Source organism: Petaurus breviceps, unplaced genomic scaffold, assembly GCF_028583685.1.
Source record: "Petaurus breviceps papuanus isolate PSGF00001 unplaced genomic scaffold, PetGlider_PUasm1.0 90740, whole genome shotgun sequence".
Taxonomy (NCBI): Eukaryota; Metazoa; Chordata; class Mammalia; order Diprotodontia; family Petauridae; genus Petaurus; species Petaurus breviceps.
In genome coordinates this window covers 5,720,138-5,742,410 of record NW_027187330.1, presented here as the reverse complement: position 1 = coordinate 5,742,410, position 22,273 = coordinate 5,720,138, and the positions used below count along the sequence as shown (strand labels likewise).

Here is a 22,273-nt window from a genome sequence, read left to right as displayed (position 1 = left end):
TTCCTAAATTTATGGTATTAGGTTTGGTTATGGTTTTAGGTTTGGGGTTTTGGTTCTGATTCTGCTTTTGGTGGCATGACAATTTTACCCACAGTAGACACTTTCTAATCGCCCTAATAATGACAATGTTCTTTGAAGTTACATGTATCATTTTCCCATCTAGGAATGGAAGCAGTTTATCTTTATTAAGTACTTTATGATTTCTGATTCACATTTACCTTTTTATGCTTATCTTGAATCTTGTGTCAAGATGTCAAATTTTCTATTCAACTCTGGTCTTTTCATCAAGTAATCTTGAAAGCCCTCTATTTCATCAAATGTTCATCTCCCCCATAAGATTTTACTCAGTTTTGATGGATAGGTTATTCTTGATTGTAATCCTAACTCCTTTGCCTTCTGAATATCATATTCCAAGCCTTCTGATTCTTTATAATAATAGCTGCTAAATATTGTATGATCCTGACTGTGGCTCTACATAGTTGAATTATTATTATTTCTTTCTCACTGTTTATAGTATTTTCTCCTTGACCTGAGAGCCCTGGAATTTGGCTATAATATACCTGGGAGTTTTCATTGGGGGGACCTCTTTCAGGAAATGTTCATTGAATTCTTTCAATTCTATTTTACCTTCTGGTTCTATGATATCTGGGCAGTTTCCCTTTATAAATTTGAAGTATGATGTATAAATTCTTTTTTATTATTTTAGTTTTTTGGTAGTTGAATAATTCTTAAATTATCTCTCTTCAATCTATTTTCCAGGTTAGTTGTTTTTCTGATGAGATATTTCACTTTTTTTTCATTCTTTTGACTGTGTTTTATTTTTTTGTTGATGTCTCATGGAGTCATTAGCTTTCACTTGACCAATTCTAATTTTCAAGGAGTTATTTTCTTCAGTGAGGTTTTATACCTCTTTTACCAACTTGTTAATTCTCTTCTCATAATTTTCTTTCATTGCTCTCATTTCTTTTCCTGATTTTTCCTCTACCATTCTTTTCTTTTTTTTATTAAGGATTAAGTAACTTGCTCAAGGTTACACGGCCAGTTATTTCTGGGTGTGGTGCTGAGTGTCTGAGCCCGGGATTCGATCTCCGGGTCGTCCCAACACTGGAGCCGGTGCTCTTACTCGCTGAGCCACCTGGCCGCCCCTAAGCAATTGGGGTTAAGTAACTTGCTCAAGGTTACACGGCCAGGTGTTTCTGGGTGGGTGCTAAGTGTCTGAGCCCAGGATTCGATCTCCAGGTCTTCTCAACACTGGAGCTGGTGCTCTTACTCGTTGTGCTACCTGGCCGCCCCCTCTACCATTCTTTTTTTTAATTTTTTTGTTCTTTTTTCCTTCTTTCTTTAACTCTCCTAGGAAATCTTGTTGGGCTTATGTCCAATTTGCATTTTTTTTTCTCTTTGCTTTGCTTGTATATGTTTTCAAGTCTTTGTCTTCTAAGTTTATGTGTTGAGCTTCCCTGTCACCAAAACCTTTTTATGATCAAGGTTTTTGTTTTTGTTGTTTGCTCATTTTCAAATCTATTTCTTGTCTTTGGACTTTATGTTAAAGTTATGCTCTGCTCTGGGGGGATAGCCAACCTGAGTTTCTGTAACTCACTCAGTCTGGGTGTTTGTAGGTTTTCAGTACTTCCAAGGTAGTATGATCTGGGATAGACTTTGTCACTGCCCTTCTCTTTGCACTCTGGTTCTTACCCAGGTAGGGCCCCTGCTCCCTTGTAATGGTGATTGTTATTCTCTGTCCTGAAATTCTAATCTAGAACTGGGTAATAGGCTATGGAGCTGCCAAGTGGCACTGGATCCTATGCCCACTGCTTGCACAGGGGTTCCATGGAATCTTTTCCTAACTAGTTATTTAGTTGCATGCTTGGAAGACCCACAGCCAGTGCCACTTCCACCTCAACCAGCATGCTGTGCTCCTGACTCGCCCTCACCAGTGTCCACAGACCTCTCTAAGCTGGGTTGGAACAAAGATTCACTCTGACTTTTGTTGGCTTTTCTGCTCAGAATTAATTTGTTGTTTTCTGGTTTGTTTTGTGTAGGTGAGGTTTTGGGGGAAGTTTGTGGTTTGGTCTTTCACTCTGCCATACTGACTGTACCACTAGTATTAATACATTCATAGGAAACTCTTGAAGATTAAAAAAAAAATTCTCTGAAATCCTAAAAGGTCCAGGGGTGATGGAATATGCCTATAATCTCTGTTACTAGGGAGGCCAAGACTGAGAGACTCCTTGAACTGGAGATTTCTGAGCTATGGGAAGAATAAAGTCAATTGAATGCCCATATTAAGTCCAACACCAATGTGATAAGCCTCCAGGAGCAGAGGGGCCACCAGAATGCTTAAGAAGGGACAAACTAATCCAGGTCAGAAATGGAGCAGGACAGTTTCTGTGCTAATCAGCAAGTGGGATTGGGTTCATGAGTGGCCACTGCACTTCTAATCTGAGTGAGATAAGAAGACCCTATCTTAGAAGGAAGGAAAGAAGGAAGGAAGGAAGGAAGGAAGGAAGGAAGGAAGGAAGGAAGGAAGGAAGGAAGGAAGGAGGAAAGGAAGGAGGGAGGGAGGGAGGGAAGGAAGGAAGGAAGAAAGGAAGGAAGGAAGGAAGCGAGGGAGGGAGGGAGGGAGGAAGGAAGGAACAAAGAAAAAGAAAGAAAACAAAGAAGTGAATGAACAAAAAGAGAGGAGGGGGGAGGGGGAGTTAATAGTGATATTTAAGACTAGGGAGATCTCCCTGGTCCCTCACATCATATCCTCTTTTTTTCCCCCTTAAATATTGAAATTTAAATACAAAATAAGAAAAGGGGGGAAAAAAGTATGTCGTGCACAGCAGAACATAAAAGAGGATTCAAAATATATAGTAATAGGGGTGGCTAGGTGGCACAGTGAATAGAGCACTGGCCCTGGAGTCAGGAGGACCTGAGTTCACATCTGGCCTCAGAAACTTAACACAAAAACTTGCTGCGTGACTTTGGGCAAGTCACTTAACCCCAATTGCCCTCCAAAAAGCCAAAAATATATGTATATAGCAATAAATTTCCATTTCAAGAAAGCCTATATAATAAATACTATGTGTTATGTTGAGAGCTGTCTATCTTTGCTTCGTTCTTAGTTTTCTTTTTTTCTCTGCTGTACACTTTTCACTTTGTTCTTTCCCCCCCTTCCTTCCTATCCTCCAGAAGGCTACAATTAAATGTGGATATATTTACATATAGAAAGATATATAGATACAAATATACATATATAGACATATATTCTTTCCCTAACAAATTCTGCTTCTGATCTTTGTTTTTATGTTTATTCATATCTCTTATTTCCTATCCCTCCTAACTCCTTTACTTTACTTCTACTTGTACCTTACTCTATTATTTAACCAATGCCCCCTCCAAGGATCCTTCCTTTATCCTCCCATTCCCATAAATCTATAAATCCCACCCTTCTATACTCCCCTTTGACCTATTCCCTCATCCTGCCCTCTAAAGATCCCTCTCTTATCCTCCCAAGGATTCCTCCTTTATCCTCCCATTCCCATTAATCTAAACACTTTTCTATACCTCCCCTTAGGTAATTATTCCCTCACCCTTCCCTCTAGAGATCCCTCCTTTATTGTCTCCCCACTCCATTAGTAAGTTATTTCTTTCTGAATTTAGAAGACTTTTATACTCTTTTATGTATGTATTGTTCCCTCTTCAACCCGTTCCCAATGAAAGTAGGGTTTCCAGAACCAACAGCTCTCCTCCCCTATCTAATTCCTCTGTGTTTTCTTCCTCTCACACCTCATTTGTATAAAATAATCACTGTTTTTAGCTGTTCCTAAAAGGTTTTACTTTTTGAAGTCATATCATACTCAGATCTAACCCAATCTTTCTTACAAACTACCCAATTACTAATAACAACCTAAGACATACATTTTACATTTTATATACATAAAAAAACCTGTCTGTCTTTATTGAATCCCTTGTAATTAGTCTTTGGTATGTACCTTGTATGTCTCTTAGCTTTTGTATGTCAAATTTTCTATTAAGTTCAGGTTTTTTTAACAAGGTACTGAAAGTCTGAGAATTCACTAAATATCCTTTTTTTCATTAAGGATTATGCTTAGCTTTGCTGGGTATGATATTTTCATCTGGAACCCCAGTTCCTTTGTTTTTTAATATATAATACTCCAAGACCTGTTACCACTGCTAGGTCTTGTGTGTTTCTAATTGTGGCACTGCCATATTTAAATTGTTGTGGGATTTTTTTGTTGTTGTTATTGCTCATAATATTTTATCCTTGAGTTGTGGGGTTTGTAATTTGACTATAATATTCCTATGGGTTTTTCTCATAGGATTTCTTTCAAGTAGTGATCAGTGAATCTTTTCTTTTTCTACTTTTCCCTCTTGTTTTAATGCGTCAGGAAATTTATCTTTAATTATTTCTCATATTATTGTATCATTATTCTTTTTATGATCATAGCTTTCAGGTAGTCTGATTATTCTTGTGTTTTTTCTTGATCTATTCTTCAGATCAGTTGTTTTTTATATAAGATGTTTCACATTCTCTTCTATTTTCATTCTTTATATTTTGTTTTATTATTTCTTGATCTCATAACTTTGCTAGCTTCCCCTTGCCCAATTCTGATTTTCAAGAAGTATTTTTTTCCTTGAGGTTCTGGATCTCCTTTTCTAATTGGTTGAATTTCTTTTCACAATCTTCTTGCTTTTCTTGAATTGTTCTTTTTTTTCCTTGATCTCTCTCATTTGATTTTTCAAGTCTTTTTAAAGTTCTTCTATGAATTCTTTTTGAGCAGGTGACCATTTGACATTACTCTTTGGGGTAGGAGAGGGTTTATTTGCTTCAGTATTCTCCTCTGAAGATGAACTCTGGTCTTCTCTATTCGCATAGTAACTCTCTATGATTGGAATCTTTTTCCTCTGGCTGTGCATTTGTTTTATTTGTAGTAGCTTAGTTTTTATAATCCCCTCTAGTCCTGGGGGATGGGGGATGGTACTGCTGTGGTCAGATCCTCCTTCAATTCTCCCTTCTGACTTGGAACTGGACCCAAGAATTCCAGCTTCCTGTAAGTGCCTAGAGTCAGCAGCATCCCTGCCCCACTGCTTCTGCACTCACCTGGTGTGTGCTGGTTCCTTCTCACCCTGCCACATCTCCACAGCACAGCTGGGTCTGGTGTTAGAAGAGGTTCCCTTGATCTTCCCCAACTCAGATGCCCAACACCCCTCATTGTCCAGGGGTAAACATTCTTGGGGTTGGGGCTGAGGTAGACTTCCCAACCCAGCTAATCCCAGGCTTGCAGTTTGTTAATTTAAGCAGAACTAGAACCTAGCCTAGAGGTGTTTACTCTTCACAGGGACCAAAACTTGTCCTGGGATTTTTCTTCAGATCTCCAATTGTCCTAGGAGGACCCTATTCTGCCCCTACTCTTATTTATTTTTACTGCTGTGTGTTTGCCCTGAGGTGCTATTTTATCTCTTTTGCTGTAGAAAATCTTGAGAGCTTAGAATTTTCTGACCTACTCTGCTATCTTCCCAGAATCCTCCTCCACAACCTCTTGATTATCACCTATTTATAGGGTTAACCCTAATTAGACTGTCTCAAATCACCATTATTTCTCTTGATCTATAGCCCAATATTGCATGTGAACTTGGGCCTGTAAAATTATAGGTAGTTAGAACTTTCTGGAAGGAAAAAAATATACACTCAATCCCCCTTGTTTCATACAGGCAATTGATACAAGACTGGCACAATTGAAGATGAGGAGGGTAGATAGAGATTTATTCCCCTGTTAGAATTCTCTGGCCATAGTGTGAAATTCTGAATCCTGGTAAAGCAGATCAGTTCAGGATTGGAGAGTCACCAATCCCACTGTTTTTACTGGTGAGCACTGAGGTTTAGGGCAAGGAGATAGGAAGCACAATAGAGGTCTGAGAAGGAATCTGAAACCCCTGAGTAGTTGGTAAATTTCATTCAGACTCCATTGCCATCTAACCATGAAGGCCAGCCTGCTTCTGGGTCCAGGATGAGTTGATAACATTTATCCTGGTTTGGATATTTAATAAAGCAATTGTTCCCTGAGTCTGGAAGATAGCAGTGTCAATTTACAGGAGAAGAATGAAAGAAACAGAAAATCCTTACAGAATACACCAGTATTTCCTGGAAACCTGCCATGGTGATCCCTATAAAACACATATTTTTGAAGCAGATGCCCTCTGGGTTACATGCTGTCCCGTAAATATTTACATCAACAGGAGTCAATTATAGCTGAGCCATTGCTGGCAATGGTCCATAAAAAAGCAAAGAAAGAGAGCTGACAGAAAGTGGGGCACACATACTTTCAGTGGGATGCAGCATTATGGCATGGAAACTAAACAAGATGAATCCATTATTAGCTTTATGAATTTAACTCAGAGATATGGATGACAACTGCCTTTACAGTAAAATCCTTGTACAGAATAAATAGAATTCTTTATGGAATCAGTCTAGCTTACATTTCTCTGGCTTTTGTGATTGAATGCATATTTCTTCTTGTCTTCGGGAAACCAGGGTCTGAATGTCTACTTTTCTTGATGAGGGAATGGAATTATGCTTGTATGTACACTAGAAAATGAGCATCCAAACCAAGTCTGGGAAAACCTGCATTTATCCTCTTCTTGACATTTTATAAGGAATAAATTCTCATTTGGAAGCTCTGGCTTCCTGAACTGGATAAGGGCAAAGAGAGCAAGTTAAGACAGTAAGTGAAGTGAGATCGTGGGCTTCTCGGGATTTTTCTCTTTAGCATCTTCAGTTTACATGAAAGCTTTTTCTATAGATTGTCTTCTAGATCTTCAATACCAACCTTTCCTTTCTCCTCTGTGAACTTGCTCCATCAATCCCCTTTAGCATCTCTAATTTCCCCTTCTCTACTATTATTCCTTCCCTTGGCCTGCTCAAGGCTCCCTAAGTCTTAAAAACAAACAAACTTTCCCTTAACCCCCAAATCTTCTCAAGCTATCACTCAATATTCCAAACTTCTAGGGGAAAAATAGTCTATACTCACTGATTTTACTTCTTAACCATTTATTCCTCAACCTTTTGCAGTCTGGTTTTCTTCCCCACCACTCAATTGAAACAACTCCTCCAATGTTCATAATGACCTCATTATACCTAAAGCCAATGGACTTTTCCTTTTCTTGTCCTTGATATTGCTACAGTATGATGCTATTGACTGTGCCTTCCTTGACACGTCCTCCGTTGGTTCCCATGGCACTGCAACCCTAGGTTTCTCTGCCTGTTTGACAGTTCCTCTGCCTCCATTGCTAACTCCTCGCTGTCTTTCTGCTCCTTACTGGTAGTGTTGCTAAGAGTCTGTTATTGGCCCTCCTCTCTCTCTCTCTCTCTCTCTCTCTATTCCCTCTCTTGGGGATCTCACTTCTTTGGCTTTGATTGTTCCCTTTGCAGATAATTTCCATATTTTTGTAGCCATTCTAAATCCTTCACCCCTGAGTACCAGAGTCCTGTGTTTCAATCTGCTTTCTGGAGAAATCTACCAAGAAGTTTTAATAGAAACTTGAACCAAATTCATGTTCAAAACTGAACTCAACTCCCCAGACTTCTCTACTTCTTTTGCTGATACCACCATCCTCTCTGTCACCTAGAAGGCTAAAAACTTTAGAGCCTTCTTTGAATCTTCCTTTCCTCTATCCAGTCAGATATCTATCTACTATACACCAATATTATCTCTTCTTTTCCATTCTCATAGAAACCAACTGACTTTAGGCCTTCATCTGCCTCATCAGACAACTAAATGGTATATTTGTGAGAGTGCTGGACCTGGAATCAGGAAGACCTGAGTTCAAATACAGCCTCAGATCCTCACTAGCTAAGTGACCTCAAGCAAATCACTTCACCTCTCTCTGCCTCAGATTTCTTATCTCCAAGGGTTGTTGTGAGGATACAAAGAAATATTAGTAAAGCCTCTCTACTTAAGAATTTTAAAAACTTTCTAATTGTCTGACAAATAAAGTATAAATTCCTTATATTCCAACCTAACCTTTTTTTTTTAAAGCAATTGGGGTTAAGTAACTTGCTCAACGTTACACAGCCAGTTATTTTGTGTGGGTGCCAAGTATCTGAGGCCGGAACTGATCCTGGGTCTCCCAACTCTAGGGCTGGCTCTCTTACTCACTGCGCCACCTGCCAGCCCCCCAACCTACCCTTCCAACTTTATCGTCTATTACTCTCTTTCACCCACTTTACTTCCCAGTCAAACCAAGTCATTCATGAATCCTTATTCTTGTCCTGTCCTCTCCCATCTCCGTGTTTTTACTCACACTATCCTTCAAGAAAGAGGCAATACAGTGGAGTGGGAAAAGTCAGGATCTTATGTTAAAATTCTGGATCTGTTCTTTTTAAGTCATGTGACTCTAATCAAGTCAGACCAGACATCAGTTTCATGATATATAAAATTAAGGGTTCAACTAAATGACCTTCGAGGTCCATTCCTATCATCTTTATCTGGTAGAGCTCCTCTATTGCTTCAAAACCTAATCAAGGTGTCACCTCCTCCACGAAGGTTTCCCCAACACCCTCAAGTTGAAAGTAATAACTTTCTCTTCAGCATATTGCCTGAATCTGCTTCCTTGTATCAGTCATTCATGTAACTATCTTCTCCCAATACCACCATTAAATTGCAAGCTTTTTGAGGGTAGGGTCTGTGGTCTATTCATCTTTGTGCCCCAAGCACATAGGGTAGGGCTTGCACATAATCAATATATCAAAGATTTGTGATTTCATCTATGTAAATAATCCCTCCACTGGTGCAGACTGCATCTTAGTAAAGCTGCTACAGCTTTGAAAAAATGCAGTCTTTTCAGTCTCAACTAGGTTGATCCTTTGATGCCAGGCCTACAAAGTTTTTTCTGCTTTGTGAGACTTTCTAGAACTCCTGATTTTTGAGAACCTGATGTCACTTCCATGCCACTGGAAGAAAATTTTAAGGAAGGATATCCATAGCAGACACTTGACAAATGTTTTTCCAACTGAATAAAATAGAACTAGTAATTCCCAGTGTTCTTTCTCTCCCTATTTCCCAATACCCCCTCCCCAAACAAGCCCTCCTCTTACAGTTACCCCAGATTTAATTTACATTTTTTAATGCTGGAGAAGCCTCAATCTCCTTGAGTTCTCTCCTCCTGGAATAATCATATTAAATCACATGACTTTATTTTGCTGACCAGAAGGACAATTGCCTTAAAATAGAAAGAGTTGCCAGGCCACATTGTAGCCATCACTTTCATATCAATGCCCCTACAGGTTTTAGAATCCCATCTTTTCCCTCTCCCTGCACCTTTAGACGTGGTAATATTTTGAAGATCAGATGCTGGTTCAGTAACACTTAAAAGATTGTTTCCTATGTATTGAACATCAGCCCCAAAGGAGGTCTCATAATGCAGCAGAATAATTACTATATTCCTACGGATCCTATGCTTTTTCTATTTTCACTTCCATGCAGAAGCAGAGGAAACCATCCCTCTTTCTAATTCTCCACTGTTGTAGTCTGGAAAGCCTTTAGCTTCCATTTGAAGCTGAGTTGTTAAATAATAGTCTCTGCTCGGAAATGAACGGGCATCAGAAACCCTTGTGGTGGCTGAAATCTTTGTATTGAAAGGATCATTTTTCCCCTTGTCACTTAATCTGAGCTCTCATGGCAGAGCCGATAAGCCTGATATTACTCAACGCCCACCTCTTCCTATTAAGCAGTGGTTCTTTGGAAGAAGATTGATTTACCATATTAAATGGGACTCAATATGCCAGATGAGGGTATAACAAGACAAACAGTTCTTGCTGCATTTTCCCCTCTGCCTGCCCCTTGTTTTCATTACGCCTGGATATGTTTTGGGTTTTTTTTCCCTCTGGCCCAAGTCACGGTGGGTGAGTTTGGGTGCAGCTCATTTTCTTCTTTACATGATAAACTTGTCAGCATTTGACTGATCTGCTCCCGGTGAGTGTTTGGGTTCATTTGCAAGGCCATTTTGCTTTTCCATTTCAGGCTCAGAATTCTGATTTTTATTCCATCTGATTAAATTGGGCCTCTGTCAAGCCTTCATCCACATTACCAAAATTTGTGTAACATTGGTTTCTGCCTATTAGGCATGGAATACTAGGGCCACTCATAAGTCATTCACACCCCAAGGGGAAGGAAGAAGAATAGCCTCCACCTTATTCTCAAAAGTGCCCACAGGATGCCCTTCTTTCCTAAGAAGTCTTCAAACTTTGTTTTTCTTTCCTGAAAGTGAGGGATTGGCCAGAACCCAACACCTGTCTTGTGTAGAAATGGTCCTGCATTGAGTGCTCTAAGATAACTGCATGCTCCTGACTATAGGGACCATTCAGGTTTGCAAAAGGCCAAGAAAAGTAGCCTTAGCTCTTGGGTGCCTGGAAGGTGTGGTTGGACTCTGTCCACCCTTTGGGCCTGGTTTTGAAAGGCACATAGCTGCAGCAGGGCCCAGAGCTGGGACTTAATGGCTCATTGCACCCATATCAGGTCCAGGCCTGGCTAGGTTGTTATTTGTGCATGCGGTGTCAGAAGGAGTCCACATCAAATCCACGCTCTTAATATTCCACCTATACATATCCAATGGAGCCCAGGCATTCATGTAGCCAGCATGTGTGAATAAACCCCGGGACCCCTGCAGCAGTCTCCTTACTGGTCTCTGTTCCTCCAGTTTGTTTTGCAGATCACACTAGATTAAACTTCCTCACATTTTTGCCACATGAATCTCCAACTCAGGAAAAATTCCAAGTGCTTTGGCCTGGTATTCAAGAGCTTCTGCAGTCTGGCTTCACCTTCTTTTTCCAATTTTATTCCCTACTGCTTCTTGACAGAGACCCTTGACTTTGTCTATTGCCTCCAAAGATACTTTGCATTTCCTCAGCTTCTATGTCTCATACTGTCCCCTTTCTAGAACACCTTAACCCTACTCTACCACTAGTGGAAGCAGCATGTGCAATGAATAAAGTGTCCTTATCCAATCCCTATGATAATGATAATGAATCCTACATGGGGCAGTACAGCACAGTAGAAACAACACCAGCTCTGAAGTCAGATCACCTGGGATCGTGTTTCCTCTCCAAAGCTGATGATCTGGATGGTGCTGAACAAGTCACTTCACTTCTAGGAGGCTGGAGGTGAAAGCAATGGTCTGGTTGGCCTTGGAAGTCCATCCAACTCAAGATCTGTGTTTTTAGGATCCTTTAAGCTCCAACTCAAGCCTTATCTCCTCAGTGAAACTTTCTGCTATTCCAGTCCACATTGATCTCTCCTTCCTATGAATTCCTAATTCAACTATGATCTGTACCTGATAGCTTAATACTCAATTTTATTCTTTCATGTCAAAATGCTCAAAGAAAGTAAAAACTATAATTTGCCTTAGAGATCATATCCAATGGCCCCATTTTACAAATAAGCAAACTGAGGCTTAGAGATGTAAAGGGGCTTATAAATTCAAAGTCATAGAGTTAATAAATGACAGAGACAACACAGTGAACCCAGATCTTCTGATTCCAAGTCCAGTGCTTTTTCTTTTGTACCAAAAATACAGGAACATTAATAATAAATAAATAATAATAAGCAATAGATTATAAAACAATAAATAATAACTACCATTTATATATGTTTTAAGATTTTCAAAGTACTTTAGAACTATTATCCCATCTAATTGTCACAATAACCCTGGGAAATAGGTCCTATTATTATTCCCATTTTACAAATGGGGAAATTGAAGCAGACAATGGTTAAGTGACTTGCCCACAGTCACACCACTTGTAAATGTCTGAGACTGGATTTGAACTTAGGTCTTCCTGGCTCCAGGTCTAGTACTATATCTACTGTACCAGCTAGCTACCAAATAGAAGTTGTTAGTATCATTGGCATTCTCTAATATCCTTTGTGTAAGCCATCTCTTCAACTATACTGGAAAGTCTTCAGAGGAGGAACTGTCTTCTCCATCTCCTAGGACACAGAGGAGTCACTCTACACCAACTTGTTAATGAAAACAGATAATAGGGCACATACTTTAGGTAACATTCATCAACGCTTTGTCAGTATTTCCTATGCACAAGCCCCTATAGTCAGCACCAAGGAGACAAAGATGAAATATGGCACAGTAGGCATAGTTCCTCCAAGGTTATAGGCAAAGAAAAGGGATAAGCTATCTACAAAAATAAATATCATGTAAGTTTGGATGTGCTAAGGACAAAAAGAGAGGTCCAAATAAAGTGTTATAAGAAATTTGTGGCAGGAAAGATCACTTTTAACTGAAAAGATATGGAGAGTCTTCATTCATATGGGAGGGGAAATCTGAGTTTGGCCTTAAAGGATTTCAGTGGGCAAAAATGTGGAGGGAGAACAGTCCAAGTCATTGGAGGGGAGGGCAGCCCAAACAAATGAATGGAGGCAGGAGAGTGTGAGTGGGGCAACATCTGGGAACAGTGAGTCAGCTGCTTCCAATAGAATGTAGACTATGTGAAGGGGAGTAGAGTGAAATTGGACAGGAAAGGTAGTTTAGAATCATACTGTGGAAGTTGTGAATGCCAGGCTAAGGCATTTATATTTTGTCCTATAGACAAAGGGGAAGAACTGAAGATTTTTGAGTAAAAGAGTAAAATGACCAGATCTCTGCATTAGGAAGATTAATTTAGCAGCTGTGAAGGATGGTTTGGAGAAAAGAGAGCCTGAAAGAAAGAAAACCAGTTAGCTAGCTAATACAAGAGTCTAGACAAGAGCAAACTAGGGTGGTGGCCATGTGAGCATAGAGGATGAGAAAAATATTGTGAAAGCTGAATCAATAGACCCAGGGAACTGATTAGAAGTGGGGAGTGAGGATGAGAGGAAAGACAAAAATGACTCTGAGGTTTCAAACCTGGCTTATTGAGAAGATATCATCATAAGAAATAGGAAATTTGGGAAGAAAAGCAAGTTTTGAGATGCAAGATGATATGTTTAGTTTTGGATAGGTTGATTTTAAAGTACCAACAAGGCATCCAGATAGTAATGTCCAGTTAGCAGTCTGGAAAATGATCCTAAATGTCAGGGGCGATCTTTCCTGAGAGTTAAGGATTGACTAGAACCCAACACACACACACACACACACACACACACACACACACACACACACCCCGCCCTCCACCCCCCACCCTCCCATGCCCTGTCTTGTGTAGAAATGGCTCTATATTAGACCCTTGGCTATAGAGGCCACTGAGATTTGCCAAAATTGATTGCTCTGCCTTCTATAGCTACCAGTCTACTGAAACTGCTTTCTGTAAGTTAATTATCTCTTAGTTTAAAAATCCATTTACCTTTTCTCATTCAAGCAGTCAGCAAATACCTATTAAGTGCTTACTATATGCCAGCCATTATGCTAAACACAAGGGATTAAAAAACAAGCAAAAAGAAAGACAGTTCCTGACCTCAAGAAGTTTTTTTTTTATTCAAATTTATTTTATTTTCAGTTCTGAATTCTCTCACTCCCTCTTCCCCCACGTATTAAGAAGGCAAATAAATTAATGAACCTGTTTGAATATATATACTTAAGCAAAACAAATAACTGCATTAGCCAATAGAAAAGAAAACTAAAGGAGCTTCTATCTGTACTCCATGTCTCTCAGTGTTCTCTCTCCCTCCCTCCCTTCCCCCCCCTTTCTATCTCCCTCCCCCCATAGCATGTTTTATCATGGATCCTTTGTATCTGTGGTTGGTTATTGTGATAATCCAAATAAGGAATTTACAATTTAATGGGGTAAGAAAAAAGCAGATAGAGCAAGGTACTTATTGGTGGACGGACAGCTCAGTGTTGACATCTAGAGTCAAAAGCAAAATTATAAGAGAAATGAAGGATAGCTGGCCTGAGCTTTTCCTCAGAATGGAAGCTCTGGAGGAAGAGAGTTATAGGGGCAGGATATTCCAGGGTAAGAAAACCACAGAAGCTTAGAAACCTTCCAGGTTAAGAAAGCAGTTGAGCATGGTGGCAATGTCCAGAGAGTCAGAAGAAGGGCCAGAGTCTTCATCCTCCATTTCCAGGTCCAATATTTTTGTAAATCAGGAAAACTTGATTCTATAATATTAGCTATGTGACCCTGGTCATCTAATTTCTCTCAGCCTCAGTTTTCTCATCTGTAAAATGGGGATAATAATAGCACCTACCTCACTGGGTTGTCATGAGGATGGAATGAGATAATATATGTGAAGTGTTTTGCAAACCTTAAAGCACTATATAAATGCTAGCTGTTATTACTATTACAACTAATGCCCATTCAAATTAGAGCACATTTGAGAAACAGAAAGAGAAAAGGCAATAAAAGAGAGGGCTTGACGTTACAAAGATCTGGGCTTACAAGTCTGAAGATCTAAGAGAATGTTATAGCGATGTAGTTTCCCTTCCACCATTAGGATTCTGTGGAGAATCTGCAAAGGAGGCATGGTAGCCTGGAAGGAAAGCTTTGCTTTTACAGGTCAGGTCCTTTCTGATACAGGTTTGGCATTTCAGAGCTTTCCTTGGCATCCCCGGTAACAAGACCAGCCACACCCAGGAAATACTGCATTGGGATCTGCAGCCAGTTGGGGATTTCCCTTTGGTTCTGGAGACATTTCTGTCCCAGACTAAGGCAGCAAAGATGGAGTGGGCTGTTCTTTGCCAGTAGCTGGTAGACATCAAGACCTGGCATTGGGTGCAGTGAAATCACAAGTCATTCACTCCTCTGAGTCTTATTTGTAAACAAAAAGACTGAACAGATGGTCCTTTCCAACTCTGGTATTCTGAGTTTATGATACTTTCCTTAAGAAATTTAAGAACAAGATGAATCTCCCTCTGTTTGAAACAAGGTCAGTTTGGTGCTGCCTGGAGGTTGGAGGTGGTGATGGAAAATTAGATGACCTCTGAAAGGGTTCTTCCAGCCCAAGAAGCTATAAGCAACAAGCATAATCCTAGGGAGGAAGATAAGGTTCATTCTCTGTATCAGTGCATCTTCTGACCTTTTCAAACTAGTGAACGCACAATAGCAACAGACTAACCACACCAGATGTGTTCAAAACAGCCTTTGGGGAGATGGTGACGGGTCTGATGCTCTTTGCTGCTACATCTGGAGCAGTGTGGGGTAATCAGGCTTTGGCAACTGGCATGACGTTCTGAAGCATGCCCATTCTTCCTCACAGATTCAACCAACCGTGACTCCCTGGACATGATTGAAAGGTGTATCTGCTTGGTGTGTTTAGATGCGCCAGGAGGCATGGAGCTCAATGACACCAATATGGGTCTTCAGCTCCTTCATGGAGGGGGACATGGCAAAAATGGGGCCAACCGCTGGTATGACAAGTCCATGCAGGTAAGACTCCAAGTGGGCTCACTGCTAGCCCCTGGAGGCAGCTTGACACAATAGGAAGAGTACTGGAATCAGGGGACTTGGGTTCAGATCCTGCCTTGGATGCTTACTGTCTAGAAGATGTTGGGCAAAGCACTGGACCTCCCTCCCTGTGTATGTAGAATGAGGGCATTGGATTAGATGGCCTCCTAGGGCCTGTCTGGTCTGAGGCTATGAGCTTATGTGCTCAACTGTACCATCTAACCTGGTTTGGCAAGAGTATACATAAGTAAGAACTGTTCTCCGAGGTAAGGCCTGTGGGACCCTGGCCCAGGGCAGTTTCTGACAGGAGCATCACAGCTCCCACAGAGAATTTGTAAGAGGGCTTGGTTCTCATTCTTGTCAGACTCAAAGGCTAGAGATGTGCCTCTCAGTTCCCTTAACAATCTATTCTGGATCTAGCTGCATAAATTTATCTAAACTTTTGTGATGCTATTTCAATCAACAAATATTTATTAAGTGTTTATTATATGCCAAGCACTATTCTAGGTACTGGGGATACTAATACCAAAATAAACCAGTTTCTGCCCCCAAGGAGTGGAATATTCTACCATATTTACACTAGCTTCTAAGCCTCAGTTTCCTCATTTATGAAATGAGAATAATAACATTTATTCTACCTACTACACAGGGTCATTGGGAGGGAAGTGTCTTGAAAACTTTAATGCAAAAATTCAAAATATTTGTTATTTCATCAGTAGGAATTCTCTCCACCAACACAGGCTCTGATCTCTCTGTGATTTATTAGGTAAGCTATTAGGGAGTTGTTTGAGGCATATAGAGTTTTAATAACTTGCCCAGTCACGCAACTGGTACATGTCAGAGGTAGGATATAAACACAGGTCTTCCTGACTCCAAGCCCAGGACTGTCTACTATTTCACAGCATCTCTCTGTAGACCTGAAAGTACGATATAAAAATGTATTATTGCATGACAGTTTCTCTTCCCTTTTCTTAATTCTCTGAAGTTTATTATCCAAGGTTATGTTTACTCAGTTTATCTATGTCTTTTTGTAATTTTACAGATCGTGATTATTTTTATTCTTTCAAAAGAAAATTCTGAAAGGAGCTTCCTGGTGATTTGGGTCCAGGGAAAATGCAGATGCTTTGAGGACCATTAACAACTATGATCATGGCCCTTGACTGGCCTTCAAACCTGGCTGACACCAGGGAGTTCAGATCTTAAACATTTTCTGGCTGAATTTCAGGAGAAAGATTCAAAGATCATTGGAGAAAGACAGTTTTCTTTTTAATCATACCAAATACTCCTATAGGATTTGTGACACATGGGCCGTCTCATTGTTGCAGAACTGAGGTAGCCCAATTAGAGACATAATCAATTCACGACAGGGTTAGGAGCAGAAAATCTGCTCTCTCTCACCTCTTGGGATATCTTTCAACCTTTTTGTGCCTTTGAATTGTGACCAACGGGGGGGACAGAGACTGAAGTTCATTGGCATAGGGAACTCCCATGTGAAGAAATTCTCTACACCCTCGCATACCTTCTGATACCTTTTTTGTAACCTACAGTCTTAGAAAGTTGCCTAGAGCATTGAGAGAGGAAGTGATTTGCTCAGAAACTCGAAGCCAGTAGGTGTCAGAGATGGGACTTATACTGACTAAACCCAATAAGAACTTTTATTCAGCTGCTACTACACATTCACAAAAGTAGCAAAATTTGACTCTCAGAAAATTAATTTCCTGCATGTTTGAGTGATTAGTATTTCATCTCTAAGTGCTAGTCCCAGTATCTCAATAGAATAAATTCAATATCTATAGAGTAATGGGTATAATAGAGAGCATATAGAGAAAAATAGGGAGAGTATCTCCCCTTTAAAAATAAAAATTTATATTCTTTCATTTAAATCATCATAAAACATGACCACAGAGCAACAATTCCAAATAGTTAAATGAATTTGAAGAAAAATACCAATGTTAAAAGGGATATATATCTAAATGTGCATATAAATAAATATATATATACATATATATATATATATCACTATATCCTTTAAAGCTTATACACAAACCTTCAAAGTCAAAGACAATTTGCATTTAGAGTTAGAGGTCCCCAAATGGCTCTGCTGCCTACTATGGGTGAGCATAAGTTACTACTTCTTCCTGAGCCCCAATTTTCATGTGTATGATAGCGTTGGACTTGGTATCAGGAAGACCTAGGTTTCAGTCCTTTCTCAGACACCAGCTGTGTGGCTCTAAGTAAGTTGGATGAACTCCTTGAACTTCAATTTCCTCATCTGTAAAATAGGGATAAAAACAGCAGCAGCTTCACATGGTTGCTGTGAGAATCAAATGAGATAATGTATGCAAAGTACTTTGCAAAACTTAAAGTTCTAAATAAATGTTAGTTACCATTATTGTCGGTATTGTTATACTTGCACTATCTACCTATCATTCAGAGTTAGTATGACAGGAGTGCTTTGCTGGAAGGGTCATGACAGGTCATATAGTCCAACAGTTTCATTTAACAGGGAGAGGGGGGAAGCAAACAGGGTTAAATGACTTGCCCAGGGTCACACAGCTAGTAAGTGTCTGAGCTCAGGTTTGAACTCAGGTCTTCCTGACTCCAGGGGTGGTGCTCTATTCACCATGACACCTAGCTGCCCCCAGTTTCATTCTACAGATGAGGAAACTGAGGCTAAATCTTAAAGACATAAAGGAATTTGGGTTATTATTGTTGTTGTTGTTATTATTGTTGGTTTTGTTGCAATTTCCTGAACATAGAAGCACAATTGCTGGTGTAAGGAAAACCTTTTTTTTTCCCCCTTTTGGCAAAAGAATATGCTCAGAGACATATGGAGAGGAGTTACTCCTCAGAGGTCAGTGGTAATTGCTGACATCCTAACCCAGTTGACCCAAACTGAGAATCTGCCATGCTGCAAAGTCTAAAACTGAAAATATCATCTGGGCAGCTTGTAACTTTCCCTATTTCTCCTTCCAGTTTGTGGTGGGTCGAGATGGAGTCTGTGGCACGGTATGTGAACATTCCCCATTTGATGGAATCGTCCTGGTACAGTGCACCGAACATCTGCTCAGGCACATGTGAGTTTTCTTTTCTTAATAGGATATTGCACCTTAATGGTTCTGCACTAATTTCCCAACACTCAGCCAAGACATGCTCTGAGGGCAAAAGAAAAATCTGCCTGTTCACAAAGTCCTGCTATACCATTGCATCTCTGATATGCAGAGAAAAAAATATACCAAGCTGAACTCATGGTGACTAAATGGCCCTGGAGAACCAACTGTGAAACCTCCCTCTCTGCTCAGGGGAGAAGGTGAGGGCTGTCTGGGCAGAATGCTGCACAGGCAGACGCAATCACTGTGTGGTTTGGTGCTGGTAGTTTAATTGTCTCATTGTCTTTTTTTGTTATAAGAAGGGGTTCAACTGTAGGAAGAGAGGGGAAGCCCATGGCATAAAAAAATTGATCATAAAGGAAAAAAGGGGGAACTCATAAAACTTATTTTTAAAGATAAAAGAACAAGGTCCTGTAGCCCAGCCTGGAACAAAAGGTATGGGTGTTATAGAGTAGATAATCTAGAAAAATATTTTAGCCACTTAATCTCTTTGGCTCCCTATCCTGCCCCCACCCCTGAAATGACATACCAGTTTTTGATCATTATTAATATATCAGGGCAGAGAATTTCTACCCCTGTTGTTGTTTAGACTGATGAAATCTCCCCAAATGCATATATACACATATACATACACACACATATACATACATATATATAATCCATTTAAATGAGATAAAAAATATTTCTTTAGCTCAGCATAGGAGGGTGCCTATTACATACTGAATCAATTGAATCAGTGGGAAATTATGGTAGGGGTCTAATTCTATGCCTATTCAGAGTGGGATTGGGGGTTGTTCATTGGAAAAAAGAAACCAGCTAAGTGAATGCTTGTATATCATAGGAAAATAAATTATCCAATCCACCTCCCTCCCTTTGTTCTATTAGATGAAGATACAGTCTGAGAGAGTGCTTCCCTGTATCCACAATAAAGGATAACCCTGGACCGTGTCTTATTCTTCTCTTGTCACTCTGTGCTACCCCATTCCCAAAACAAACATACAAACAACACAGCCCAGCCTAGGGCTGAGTACTAGCCAGTTGACTGACTAAATTATCTTCATTTAACCTCTCTAAATTAAGAGTGGCCCTCTCTGGTTCATGACTTCTTGGTCTAGAAGACCATCTGAAATAAGAGCAGAAACTAGGTTGGGGTAGCTGGGGTTTTGTGCCTGCGTGCCAATATTTAGAAAGAATTGATAGTACTAACCATCCTTCAGCAGCAGAGAAACAAGTAAGCTGCATTTGCACCTAAAAACAATTGATTAAAAGGAGAATCTACCAGATGTGCCAAACCCCAAGTAAGTTCTTGTGTAGCATCCATCCTGCAACTTCCAGCTTAAAAAAGATAATTTGAGGTGAATTTTGTACCATTTGCCCAAATCTCAAAAATTGTTATTTACAGCAATTTCTATTTAAGATCCCCAGTTTTTATCATATTGATCTTAGTCGAAATTAGAATAGCCGAAGCCTTTTCTTTGGACATTCAATGTCCTATTTTGTTGTCCATAAATAGTTACAGGCACATTCAGACCATTTGTTTTCCCTTTCTTCTTCTCCACTATTTATGTTCTGCCCCTAACCCAAAAATAAAGAGCATCCTTAATCTTCTAGTCTATCTGCCTCTCAGCTTCTTCCATAATTAAATGGATGAGAATAATCTCATTAGGACACTAAAAAGATCATATAGTATTATTCTCCCATGCCATGCTTCCCCACAAGCTCTTCCTGTTTCTCTAGACTATATGCTAAATAAATGGACACTACGTTTATATAATTATCTTAGAGTTGCCTTGCTTTTCTCTTTTCCATCCACAAGGCAGCTAGGTGATATGGTAGATAGAACACTGGGGCTGGAGTCAGAAAGATCTGAGTTCAACTTCAGCCTCAGACACTTACTAGCTGTGTGACTCCAGAAAAGTCACTAGGACCTACCTCGCAGCATTGTGATGAGGAACAAATGAGAAAATATTTGTAAAGTACTTAGCCTGGCACATAGTAGGAATTTAATAATAAATGTTCTTCACAAAACTTACCCTTTTCCTCTGGTGCCAAATATTCCTAGGAACTTACAAATGGCGGAAAAACAAATTTGTCCTAAAGTGTTTGTGGTTGATAACAAATTGAGATGTACCTCTTCCAGGAACATTTAATTTTAATGAGGGTTTTCTGGAGATATCATTCCTCAACTCAAAGGAATGAATCTCTAGTGGTTGAATTTTATGTATTTGGCAAATCCAGTTGGGGAGATTACTTTGGGCAAGAATATGGAGAATGGCAAGATTACCTAGTTAACATGATTTAGAGCTGGAGCAGGACAGCGGTATCTTAGATATCATCTCTGCCAAGCCCTTCATTTAACAGATGAAGAAGTAAGAGTTGCCTCTGTTGAGTGACTAGAATTGCCTAAAGTCACATAGATAAGAGTTGGTGGAACTGGGCTTCCATCTCAGTTCTTCTGGGTCTCTATCTAGTGCCCTTTCCTATAAACCACACTGCCTCTTTGAAATGAGAACTGTGCAGCCTGTTAGACAAATGTCACTCTTACTATCAGCCATCCCTCATTCTCCAGACTTAGTGATGCCTTGGCTGCTTCCTGACTGTTCCTGGAGGGCCCTTCTCCCTCTGGTGAGTTCTTCCCAGAACTTCCACTGGAAGAAGGGCCCCACACCTGTCATCCTTTGTTCTCTGGACTTAGCTACCATCCCCTCAACCACCACCTCCTCCTCCACTCCCAGATTCTTGACTTCCCTTTTATGTATTGTCTTCCTGCATTAGAATATAAGCTCCTTGTGGATGGGACTATCTTTTTTTTCCTTGAATTTCTATCTTCAGGGCTTAGCAAAGTGCCTGAAAGAAATAAGTGCTTAATGAATGCTTGTTGACTGACCAACTGACTGTTACAGGTAGTGGCCAATATGTACCAGCCGAGGGAATTTCACACCAAGAATTCGGAAACCTAATGGAAGATTGACTCTCTCTCCTCTACCCCTACCTAAGAATGTGCATTTCCTTAGCTCTATAAGCTTGCTATATTTTATTAACTTTGTGCATGGATAAGTAAGAGAGGTTTGATAGGTTTTTCTTTGTGGTCACTTTTAACAATCTGATTTGGAGAATCCAAAAACTGTTGCTTTTAAAGTTCAAGCAACACCCTTGAGACTTTCCTTTCTGCCTACATACTAAAAGATTCAGACCCCACCTTAAAGCTCTGTGCACTAAAAATGCCACATTGCTCCAGTCACTCTGTGTCATCCACAAAGCCTCATGCCTCATGTCCAATCAGACATGTAGCACCACTCACATAGTCATCACTGTAGTCCAGGTCTCCATTCTTTCTCTCTTGGCCCACTGCATTGCTTTTCTTATTGGACTCCCTGTCTCAAATCTCTCCCCATTTCAATCTATTCCCTGATTAGCTGTCAAAGTGATCTTTCCAAAGCATAGGTCTGACCATGATACCACTGAAACTCCAAGGGCTTCCTATGACCTTGAAGATCAAATATAAACTTCTCTGTTCCATATTTATAGAATCTGGGAGTCAGGAAGATCTAAGTTTAAGTCAACTACTTTGGTTGTGAAATCCTAGGTAAATAACCTAGCCTCAGCACTCCAGGTACCTAGAATATAAATTGAAGAGAAGATCCTGGTTTTCTTAGGTAGAATTTCCTCACAAAGTTCCTTATATCTTAATCCCTGTAATGAAATCATAGGTCTTGTCCCTTCCCTCCTACTTGGTCTCTCTGCTTCTGCTCTCTCTGGTCTCCAATCCATCCTCCAAATATAGCTGCCA

The 22,273-nt window shown here is 40.0% G+C and overlaps 1 protein-coding gene across 1 annotated transcript in view; it reads left to right on the top strand.

The window, feature by feature from the left end:
• Positions 1 to 22,273, top strand: part of CHAT (choline O-acetyltransferase) — a 94,215-nt gene that overhangs the window by 40,524 nt on the left and 31,418 nt on the right. Inside the window, exons 8-9 of the mRNA XM_069067081.1 lie at positions 15,186 to 15,355; positions 18,350 to 18,450. Coding sequence (XP_068923182.1) covers positions 15,186 to 15,355; positions 18,350 to 18,450 — 271 coding nt within the window. The remainder of the gene's footprint in view (positions 1 to 15,185; positions 15,356 to 18,349; positions 18,451 to 22,273) is intronic.